General features: G+C 35.4%; 1 protein-coding gene across 1 annotated transcript in view; it reads left to right on the top strand.

The window, feature by feature from the left end:
- Meltrin (disintegrin and metalloproteinase domain-containing protein meltrin) overlaps nucleotides 1-12,473 on the top strand; it is a 123,033-nt gene that overhangs the window by 80,776 nt on the left and 29,784 nt on the right. The window contains exons 2-5 of the mRNA XM_073078127.1: nucleotides 5,213-5,307; nucleotides 11,143-11,298; nucleotides 11,720-11,852; nucleotides 12,297-12,460. Coding sequence (XP_072934228.1) covers nucleotides 5,213-5,307; nucleotides 11,143-11,298; nucleotides 11,720-11,852; nucleotides 12,297-12,460 — 548 coding nt within the window. The remainder of the gene's footprint in view (nucleotides 1-5,212; nucleotides 5,308-11,142; nucleotides 11,299-11,719; nucleotides 11,853-12,296; nucleotides 12,461-12,473) is intronic.

Genomic DNA, 12,473 nt, shown 5'->3' with positions numbered 1-12,473 from the left:
ATGTCCTTCAATAAATAATAAATAAACGCTTTCTACACTCACAGCCCCACACTAGGATTCCCTCTGTTGACGCTGCCATGAACAAACACAGACAAATACACAAACACTCAGACCCAGAAACAGAAATCTAAATTCATCATTCAGATATCTGTCTGGCCGGGGATAGAACCCGGGACCCTTTGCGTGTCAGACCGGTATGGTGACCGCTCCGCCACGCGACTCGTCGTTAAAGGTAGTCAGTAGTGAAACGCGGCCTAAATCGAGGGGTTCTGAGGTTCAACCTCTGATTTTTCAAAGTTTTGCGTATTATAAAATAATTATCACTTGTTCTAACGGTGAAGGAAAACATCATGAGGAAACTTGCATACCTTAGAAATCATTAAAAAAAATTCAAAGGTATGTGAAATCTACTAATATCTTCTATCACTAACAGGAATTAATGATCCTATTAGTGATCGAAAACTAATATGCACTTGGGCAGCACGGTGGACTGTGGCCTAGTCCTTCTAATTCCGAGAGGAGACCCGTGCCCAGCGGAAGTAATGATATCAGTGGAATAGTAATAGGTTGATGACATATCCTAATTATTTATTTATCTTTCCCCATGGTATATTCTTGAAACAATGTCGCCCACCCATCGCTACATTACAAAACCGCGCACAATTATAATTACAGCTAGAATTATTAATTGCAATTGTAGTAATACCTCACATGTTGAGTTGAGACGGAACTATAAATAGATCGAAGTGGGCCATGCTAATTGTAACCGAAATTCTACGCGGGTGGTTCTCAAACAAATGTAAATAACTCATATAACATATGAGTTACTAGCTGACCCGGCAAACTTTGTACCGCCTCAAAATCTATTTATCAAATGTATTTCATATAAAATATATAAAATAAATGACTGATAAGGACTTTATAATGTATATAATATTGTTTTATTATTACTGACCCAGTACTGGGCGCGGGTCTCCTCTCAGAGTGGTTTAGAGCCTAAACCTAAACTTAGGCCATAGTCCACTTCGCTGGCCTTTGAGACTTTTTAAAGCACTCCCAGGTATGCAAGTTTCATGAAATTTTCCTTCATCGTTCAAGCACGTGAAAATTAAATTCAAATACGCATTTAATATTTAACTAGCTGATCCGGCAAACTTTGTATTGCCTCAAAATCTATTTATCAAATATATTTCATATAAAATATAGCCTATGTTACTCGTGGATAATGTAGCTTTCGAATGGTGAAAGAATTTTTAAAATCGGTCCAGTAGTTTTTGAGCCTATTCATTACAATCAAACAAACAAACAAAGTTTTCCTCTTTATAATATTAGTATAGATATGAAGTATGTACTTTGGTCTTGTTGGGGTAAAAGCAATTTCGCACTAATTATATCGTGTATATTTTGTTTTTAAAATTGTGGGGACAAAGCGATTCTGCAGACATGCTAAATTAGTACAACTAAGTAGGAGACAAACTAGTAATTATTATAAAAGACATAAAAACCTGATCGCTTCAAATTATAGTATGTGTCACTTAAAATTTAGACGAATCCAACGTCACCTCATATGTTAAAATTTGTCAAGCTGTTTAGGCGGGAGGGTTTGCTAAAGAACGAGGTTTACATACGCTCGAAAAACATTACTTTCCCCCGTGTGGGGTGGAAAATTAGGCTACCTCTATTTTTATAAAACTTTTCGTCTTATATATTAATTTATTCTTACGTATTGTTAACAAAATAAAGTTTAACTTAAAAAAAGTTATTTTGTATTAATATTGACCAATAAAATAAATTAAAAAATTAAAAAGGATCTTTTTAAGCAAAGCAAAAGTCCAGTAGCAAAGCAAAAGCAAAGTAGTTGGTCAAATTTGTACTAGTATTTTGGAGACATACAAGTAAATTAATAACATGTTTCGCAATATTGCCGACAACTGTATGTTATCTCTCCGATATCTTAATGGATCATAATGGATCTAGTGCCATTTTGATCTATGTATCTCCTAATGTTTAGTACCCTAGTTTTGATTGTAATAAGAGAAAAAATATATGTTTTCGTTCATAATATTTTTTTATAACTAAGTTGCTAATATGCCTCGTTACCAATAGTAGCCACCAGAAAACTCGTTAGGAAAAATTAATCTATGCATTTTTTTGCTTTCTAACTTTTTGTTTTAAAAATTTAAAACTAATTGTTTAAAAAAGAAAGCTTTTTTGCTTTTTTTTTAAAACAATTTCTAGCAGGTAAAAATCTAATTTCGAACAGTGTTACGCGAAACATTAGATAGATTGGTTATCAATCACGGTCTTAAGTGGTCTCTCTACCTATTCGGTTCTACCTGTTCTAAGTAGGTCTGTACCTAGTTAAACCTTAAAGTCGAAAGTCAGAGGCTTAGGAAGTCCTTTCGATTGAGAGAGGGGGCAAGGCATACGGGATAGCTCGTTTATTATAAAGAAAAATGTACATGTTATCACACGTTGATTAATTTTTAAATAAACAAGATGGCGGAATACCTACTCGGGCATCCGCAATAAAATTGGGATGCACACGTGCGCCAATAAAAATTGTTAAGAACGAGCGCGTCCCGTTCATTCACTCTAACCATATTAGGGATGGCGATTTAACATCGATTAAAAAATAATCGATTTTTTTACTTTTTATTTGCTATTTTGTTATTATATTATTATATGCTTGATATTTGCTAACAATATTATCTAGCGAATCGATCTCGGGTAACTGAAACGGCTTTAATTATTTTTCTGCCGCCCTTTTTAAAATAACAAAAGCATAACAGTTTTTGTAAATATTTTGGTATTGTATTTTTTTTAAATTGATATTTGCTAACAATATTATCTAGCGAATCGATATCGCATATCAATAAACCGGCATTGCATTTTTTTGACGTCGTTTTTTAAATTATAAAAGTGTAAAAGTTTGACACTACTCGTATTTTTGTATTGATCTTTTTTCTTCTTCAAAAAATCGAGAATCGATTTGTGAGATATCGATCTTGTATATTATCGATATATGTGAAAACGTTTTTTTTTATAAAGAATAGCCATCCTTACTACATGTGTTTTAGTGTTCAAGTGGATAAATTAAGCGCTAGGTCATCGATCTTTATCTAGGCAATGCCTAGATAGCTAGTTGTGTTGCCTAGATTCGTTGATCAGGAAACGGGCAATAAGTTAGAACTATCTTTTTTGTGCCTATTTATTTTGGGTTAAGTGAAAGTGCTTAGAAACTTTTTATTGATCTAGTTTAGTTTTCTAACTCGATTCTGCTCGTGAATTCTTTCGCGTGGTTTAAGCTATATATTTGTATTATTTATTTATTGAAATATGTTGTGGATTTAGTTTAGAGGTGGCTGATTAGATTTTAATGGGATTTTTAGAGGAAGATCGGCAATTTTTAACCGAAGAAACCATTAGAGATTTATTAAAAAACAGACTGTCTCTCTATTATCACCTTTATAGTATGACTCAGTTTGCTATACAGCACGGTTAAGAGAGTAAGTAGTTAACCAGGTTCGATTCTGGAGGCACCACCGCTAGATCGATTTCTGCCTTATAACATCAGTGTTGTAGGGATGAAGGGTATGGTAATGGAAACAATCCTACTCGAGGCTCTCCAATTTAGTCCTGAGGGCTAGCAACGTATATGTGGCCGACCTCATATAACTGAGACGGCATAAGAATACGATATATGGTTCATTATAGACGTCCATGGGGGACAGTTGCCATGTACCAACAGATTTATATAATCACTAGTTGTAGTCTATGAATCCGTTCGTGAGGATTTTAGTATATATTTTCCATATCTTACGCATATTCTAAATCTGAATACATATTATTTTTGTATAGGTAAAAGTTACTGTAATTATTGTGTTCATGCCGTCTTCGAGGAAGTTTTCATATATTATATGAACCCAATTAAGTCCGAAATCAATTATGATTACACATTAATTATAATGTAGATAAATGACAGGAACTTTAAGGAAATAAACATGGTAAATTTATTTATTTATTTATTTATTTATTTGTGTACACAGAAACATAATAAAATAAAGAGCATTATAAAGAAATATAGTACAGAGGACATATTTATGTTGAATTTATGTTCAAGTTCGAATGTCCTTATGTGAAAATTCAGTATATTTTCTGTGATGTCTGTAAATTTTGTATCATATAAGCACCTAATGTTATGTTATGCGTATTTATTTAAATACTTAAAATTGATTATACTTTTTCCATTTCTTTATTTTCTCGATGACAGTTCTTTGTAGTGTTGTAACCAAATAAGCAATGATATCGATCGCATATATTTATTATATGTATTTTGAACAAAGACAAATACAACAAAGCTTACGTTGTAAGAAAAATAAGACAATTTACTTACGTTGATACTGCTAAGCTTGTATATTTTGCGTAGGTTTGGGAAATTCATGTGGCATTCGATAATATACAAGAACAGGAACTTATAATAAATGTTGAGGAGAGCTCATCGAGTGACAGTGACGATTCATCAAATTTTGATTAAAATAAATAAATAAATATTACCTGTCGTAATAATTATTTCGTTTCATTGTCGAGAAGAAAATTATCATTGTCGAAAATTTTAAAGAAGTAGGCATTATTCATCAAAAATTTATACGTGTATAACATCTTGTAAAATATAATATTATAAGTATATGTAACATAATATTATAGTTAATAAATTTGTACAAAAGGATCCGGCAGTAGTTTAGTTTCTTACATTTTGTAAAAAAAAACGGGCTTGTTATCGTGTTACGTTTATCGTGGAGCACATCACTACCGGTCCATGAAGTACAGTATTATCTGTGTGACATTTTAACGTAAACAACACAAAATGACATGGGCGTCGATTTGTCATCGAGAAAATAAAGAAATGGAAATAGTATAGTGAAATGGGAGTTGGAAAAAGTATGAAATAAATCTACACGCCTGAGCGTTCTTAGAAAGTTCTCAATTCTCAAAATCCAGCTGCACACTGACGCTATCTCGGATTGATTGTCGTTTTACATGTTATATTTCAGAGTGCCTTATTACCAATTGGTAACATGTGACTGACACTTATCCCCCCCATGTTCGATCTATTGTTATATAGTATTGTTGTATTTCAATGTCTTTGATTTTTGTATTTTTTTCTGTGTGTAAATATACTTGTTGCTAATAGTTATTCCACTTGTTCCAGGGAGTCCTGCGGTGGATTTCAAACGACACACACTAGTGCAACCAAGCGTACACCATGCCAGGACGAGAAGGGAGATAAAAACTACCAGGAACACGGTTGGTATTCATATTATGTTTTACTTTTGTAATAAATACATTAGGAAGACCGATATGTAATGAAAATTTTGTTTGCATTTCGTTTTGACGAAAAACTGTTATTTATTAAAGATGTCTTAAACAAACAAAATAATTCTCATATATTTTTTTATATTTTTTTTATATGGGAGTAGCAGAAGAGCATACAGTCCACTTTATGGTAAGTGGCTACTGACGCCAATGGACATCTGTAATCAACCACAGATAAAATAAGTTTCCTATCTGAGATCGGCCACAGATGCACCACTATCCCTGAGGAATAAGCTGGAATGCCGGAGTCGAACTACAGAGTATTCTATCACCTCCAAATGGCAAATATTATTTTGTCTGACATGCTCAACGGCTTTAGATATAAACGAGAATTTACTCGCATTTCTAAGTCATTAGTCATTACTTTAAACTTAATAACTCCATATTAAACCGTCACAATTTGCGTAGAACCAGTTCACATTATCTGGAACTTTGAACTCTTCTAACTAACCATTCGAGCGTTAACTAGAGTAACAAAGAACGTGCTCGTTAACCATTAAACAACAAAAAAATCAACGAAATGCCGGCAAAAGTAAAAGCTTTTGAAACCTAAACTGTTTTTTTTTTAATAATATAAGAGTAGCAGACGAGCATGCAGTCCACCTGATGGTAAGTGGCTACTGCCGCCCATGGACATCTGTAATCAACCCTAGATAGGATTAGATATTCCTACCTGAGGTCGGCCACAGATGCGCCGCTACCCCTGAGGACTAAGCTGGAAGGCCTCGTAAAAGTCTGTCTCCCTTACCACACCCTTCAAAACGGAACAGCAGCCCATAACACTGCTGTTATTAGGTAAAAATAAAATAATAAAATATAAACATTAAATTGACACCAATTGACATATTTTTTCTATGCTGTCACCGGATGACATCTTGTCTTTTCCAGTTTGCTTTGCCGTCTTACGAATTTTCGATCAGGCCACGTGTCCTGCCGCGAGATTAACATTTATTACCCATCACAAAAAGAGCACAATGCCGTTAAAGAAGTTTTTATTACCAAAACATAACTCGTATAAACATATCAATAAAAATGTACATAAAAGTAGGTCGTACGTTCACACGTGTACCTTTACTGGTACCCGCGCTCCTTGAGACCGTTGTAGACTTTCAGTTGTAAACTACATATTACGCTGTAGGACAGTGTTTCTCAAAGTGGTGTACGCTAGATAGTTATAGGGGTTTATTAAAAGATTGTGGCAAATGAACTTGCAGTCCATTTGATGATGAGGTTACTGCCAACTATGGAATAACTCGATCGTTTACAACCAACCCTAGATAAAATTAGATCCCTATCTGAGGTCAATTACAGATGCGTTGCTACTTCTAAGGGCTAAGAGATTCGCAGCATGTGTAAGTCAGACGGTATACACACCTTTCCACCGAAAAGCTAGATCTGGTTTACACTACTAAATTTCGTGGCTGTGCTGTGGTTTAGTCACCTTTTGAACATAACGAAATGTACAAATAATACACGACAAGTCGTACGTAGTGGAGATTGCGTACTCGAGCGTGTAACACGCATGTAGTGCACGCGCGATCAAATTAATTTTAAATTTCAATCAAAGCAAAATTAGTTATAGAATTGACGGAATATGCGATGAGAAAAATATGTTTATCTACACTAATATCATAAAGAGGAAAACTTTGTTTGTTTGTTTGGTTGTAATGAATAGGCTCAAAAACTAATTTTACCGATTTTAAAAATTCTTTCATCATTCGAAAGCTACATTATCTACGAGTAACATAGGCTATATTTTATATGAAATATTTCATAAATAGATTTTGAGGCGGTACAAAGTTTGCCGGTCAGCTAGTTTTTTAATAAACAGAGAGAGGCTTTAGATCGTATTATATATTCTGTAAGATTTAATGTCGTTTTAAAACGAGTTCACAATTGAAATAGGGGTACGACGGGAATAAGTTTGAGAAACCCTGCTCTATAGTAAACTGTGTCATACTATAAAGGTGACAGTAGAGAGACAGTCAGACTGTTTTTTTAATGAATCTTTAATGGTTTCCGGTTAAAGCCGATCTTACTCTAAAAATACCATCAAAATCTAATCAGCCACCTCTAAATTAAACTTACAACATATTTCAATAATTAAAATAATACAAATACTTTTTAAATTTCAAAAATGTTTAGACTCTCTGAAGTAGAGTGTTATTTTTTACTTCTTTTTTTAAACATGTGTGTCTGTATGTGAGCCAGATGGACAAACAAGTTTCATTATATCATTTTCAGACAAAGAAAGAGAATAGGACTAGTGTTTGGTTTACGGTCTTTTAGCATGTAGAGCGGACGTGTGTGTAATGTTTGACCTCCTAACCGGTACCGCTGTCACATTAATGTAATTTAGTCATTTGATTACCATTGGTACACTTAACATTTAAGTTTGTGAACACTAATGTTAAATTTTAGTTTTGCTGCTGTGGTATGGCGAGAAATGAAAATATCTAGCTTTCCGTACACAATACTAAAAAAGGAATCCTAGTATTAAGCCTCCGTTGCCTTAGATTAGATAGAGACTTGAAATTTTTACAGAGTATTTACATATACATAGTGTTTTTTGTATTTGTTGTTATAACGGTAGCCGCTATAACAACAAATACAAAAAAACACTATTTATCGGCGTTTTTCGCTTTATCTATTGAAGCGTAACAGTAAAAACTGTTAAAATGTTCACAATGCTTATATTTCTAGGGCCGTTATGATGTCAAATACTAAAAATATAAATAAAAGAAAGTTTGAGAGTTCGGAACCCGTTCTGTGCGACTTCGACTCGCACTTGGACAATTATCAAAGTCCGTTAAAAAGTACTAAATGGTGTACTGTCGATTTATATCTTATATATAAAATTCTCGTGTCACAATATTAGTTACCGTACTCCTCCGAAACGGCTTTACTGATTTTCAACAAATTTTTATATGCATATTCAGTAGGTCTGAGAATCGGCTACTATCTATTTTTCATACCCCTAAGTGATAAGGATTGTTCACCCTTAAAATTTTTTTTTTATATGGCAACACAACGTTTGCCGGGTTAGCTAGTTATATATAGATTTAGGTATTCGTCCGGCAATCCTACGCAAGCCGTGCCCCGCGCCTCCCGAGGACTCAGCATTGTCCCATTTAAGGCGTGCCTTTTAAGGACAGGCTTTGTCGTTCAAGTGGTCGTTATCAGTCGATACAATCTCATATCCAATGAAACTTAGCTATCATTTCATATTTCATATAATAATTTGTGCAAAATAGTTATAAGGGAAAGGAGACATAACTACTGTTTACTTTTTAGGGGAGAGTCCTATGAGTTCCCGTGGTAGTCATGGTAATGTTAAAAGAGTACCTATATTTTTAGGTTAATGTATGGGGTTTCATAATATGTACTATCTTTTCACTTCTCTCGGCAGATTGCATGTAATTTAAAGTCGCTTTTTGTCATCGGTGGAAATGATTTTTGATTTTGATCTAATTTAAAATAAATAGTTATCAGATCATATTTTATGGATGTAATATGTTCGTTTACCTAATGGTAATGCCTAGACTCATATTTTAGTACAAGCTTTTATATATCCCGAATGCGTAGAAAAACTCAATAGCGTGTTCAGGATAAGACGTGTAACGCCATCTATTATTACATACTCGAAACAAACCAGATTTAAATAATTATATAGGAACTATTAACAGTTATTTACCGTTTTTTTATATTTAACAGTTATTTAACCGTTATATATACCTAATTAAGTATCGGTAAATACCATAGATATATTCAGTAGGATAATATATCTATGGTAAATACAATAAATTCTAGTAGTACATAATTACGAATTTGCTAAGGTATTAGCATTGAACCTTTTAAGGCAAACTAAAGCATTGTCCGTTCTAAACCTTATCACTCGATATATCTTAACTGAATGAGATCGCAATAAATCACTCCCGCCCCGTACATAACGCGGTTAAATTATGCACCATTTGTATGGATTCATACATATAGATAAAATGTATGTGTCTGTGTTTTCGTAACGTAGAATAGATATTACTTTAACAGCAAAATAATTAATATTTATAATATAGAAGTAGCAAACGAGCATGCAGTCCACCTGGTGGTAAGTGGCTACTGCTGCTCATGGATATCTGTAATCAACCCCAGATAAGATTAGATTCCTATCTGAAATCGGCCAGAAATGCATTGCTATTCATAAGGATTAAGTTGAAACGCTTTGAATGTCCCTTCAAACCAGAATACAGCAGCGTTTAACACTGTTGTTATTAGGCAGAAATAGGTGTGGCGGTGGTGCCGCTGGAGTCGAACCACAAAGAGTTCTTACACCTACAAAATGCAAATTTATATAAACTGCACGCTACATACAACAATTACAATTTATCTAAAGGGAAAAAACAATCCCAGGAAATAATATTTCCGTATGATTATTCATTATGAACCCTATGTAGGTATATAGTTCATTTGTGCATGTTAAATTAAATACAAAATCATTTGTTTGTTGGAATAGCTTATGAAAAAGTTGTTAATTGTTATTTCCTGCTATTGTTTCAGTGGAATATCCCATCAAACTGTCCCATACATATTTCTTATTTATATAATAAGTCCCGTATTGAAATTGCATTTGTGGTTTATTTACCTTAAGTTGTAAATAATATATCTCCTGTTGTAAATAATATTATATATTCATGACGTTATCTGCCTAATAACAGCAGCGTTAAGCGCTGTGTTCTGGTTTGAAGGGTGTGGTAAAGAAGACATACTTTTCCGATGCGTTCCAGCTTAGTCCTCAGGGGAGGAATATCTAATATAATATCTTTACTATTATATATATATATATAATAAGGAATATATATATATATATATAATAGTAAAGGTGGTAGAACCCTTTGTGGTTCAACTCCGGCGGCACCACCGCCACACCTATTTCTACCTAATAACAGCAGTGTTAGGCGCTGCTGTGTTCCGGTTTGAAGGGTGTGGTAAGGGAGACAGACTTTTCCGAGGCGTTCCAGCTTAGTCCTCAGGGGTAGCGGCGCATCTGTGGCCGACCTCAGGTCATATCTAATCCTATCTGGGGTTGATTACAGATGTCCATGGGCGGCAGTAGCCACATCAGGTGGACTGCATGCTCGTCTGCTATTCTTATATTATAAAAAAAAAAAAAAAAAAATATCTAATATTAGTGGTTATACCACTTACCATCAGGTGGACTGCATACTCGTCTGCTACTCCTATATTATAAACAAAATATTCAAAGCGCTGAATAGTATGAAAAGCTTATTCTGAGTTCGCGATGCGTTGTCACTATAGTGGAGCGCCACCACCACCACCAGCGCCACCAGGCGCGATCGCAGCATAAAATCTTGGGGAGAGTCGCAAGGGAAATTTGGTTCAATTAGACCACTTTTTTTAACGCGTTTTAAATGTATATTTTAGTGTTTATTGTAAAGTCCGCTATATCCTCTCCGCTACCCCCGCGGCAGAGCAGAATCCATGCAGGGTTTCCCCACGATAAAAAACCTGACCAAGTCCGAGTCGGACTCGTCGGTTTGGGATCGTCATGCTCCCCGTGACTCCCCGTGGGACCGCGCCTGAGTCCTCGAAGTATGTCACCCTTACAACATATTTTAAATCAAAATAAAGCACTGCTGTTGTAAAACAAAAATAGGTGTAGCAGTGTGCCCTTCAGACCGAACCTCATCGGATTCTACAACTCCTACCATCTATGATAGATTTTAATGAAAGTGGTCACATTTGTTCCAGGCAGGAGATCACCACAGGGAGGTGACGGTGACCGTGAACGTGGACGGCGAGGACTACGTCCTGGACCTTCGGTTGAACGAGGACCTGGTCGCCGGCGACCACGTCATCAGCTACCAGAAGGATGGAAAGACTGTGCTGCACAAGCCTAAGAAGGAGGTAAGCATTCACCAATGAAGCAGGCATGAATTCAGATCTTTGTCAATGTTAGATGTGACGCTATCTTGATAAACTGCGGAAAGTAACTAGTCATAATGAGGAGTCCTGCTCCCGAATGAAGTTCTTTACAGATGCAGTAGAATTGCTTTATAGCTCATCAAGCCGGAACATAGCAACTAAACTGTTTTTTTATAACGGCTACTGCTGTTACTGCTAATGGAGTTCTGTAATCAACCTCAAAATATATTTTTTTAGAATACTCGAGTAGCAGACGAGCATACAGTCCACCTAATGGTAAGCTACTGCCGCCAATGGACATCTGTAATCAACCCCAGATAAGACTGCGCCGCTGCCCCTGAAGACTAAGCTGAAACGCCTCGGAAATGTATTGAGGTCTTACGTGGTAAATCTTTAATTTCAGGAGTTGGACATATGCCAGTATTCTGGCACGGTGCGAGGCAAGCCGGGCTCGTGGGCTGCGGTGTCCACATGCCATGGCGTCAGGGGCATTATACACGACGGGAAGAGTATGAAATATATAGAGCCGGCACAAGGTGAGAATAGAATAGATAACTGAGTTATGTAGCATTGTAGATAATTGAATTGAATCCGGTTCGAATGACTATTAGCATTGAAACTATTTTGAAGGACCATTTTTTTTATAAGAACTTCATCATATGGATGCTATATGACTTGATATGTTGTTTATATGACTCTGAAAGGAGACCCAGCTGTGGGACAAGAATGGATTAAAGACAGTTGTACGATTTTGTTTATATAGAAAAAAAATATTCTACATGTTTGTGTGCCTATGACTCGAAAAGTAAAACAATGGATTGGTTTTCAAATATTTACACATACATAAAATTTCCATGTAGGAATGTTTTTATACACTTTTTATTCATAAGTCTGAAGTTGCTATTAAATATCAGATAGAGCCAAAGCCAGTAATGTAACTAGCTATTAGTACATTACATAAAATCCTTTATTGATTACAGGTAACACGATAGACTCCCACCACTACATCTACGACCATTCGGACCTGAACACGAACTACCACTGCGGCTATAAGGGTGGTGTCACCAACAACACGGAGTACGATCCTCAGCTGTTAGAGAAACATCACAACGAACGGCGGACAGAGAAGAGCAGGATCAGTCGGGTGAGTCGGTCAT

This window comes from Epargyreus clarus, unplaced genomic scaffold (assembly GCF_041222505.1).
Source record: "Epargyreus clarus isolate Ecla_fem2 unplaced genomic scaffold, WU_Ecla_fem_2.2 ptg000002l, whole genome shotgun sequence".
Lineage (NCBI taxonomy): Eukaryota > Metazoa > Arthropoda > Insecta > Lepidoptera > Hesperiidae > Epargyreus > Epargyreus clarus.
The sequence above is the reverse complement of the archived record's forward strand: the minus strand, read 5'-3'. Positions and strand labels throughout refer to the sequence as shown.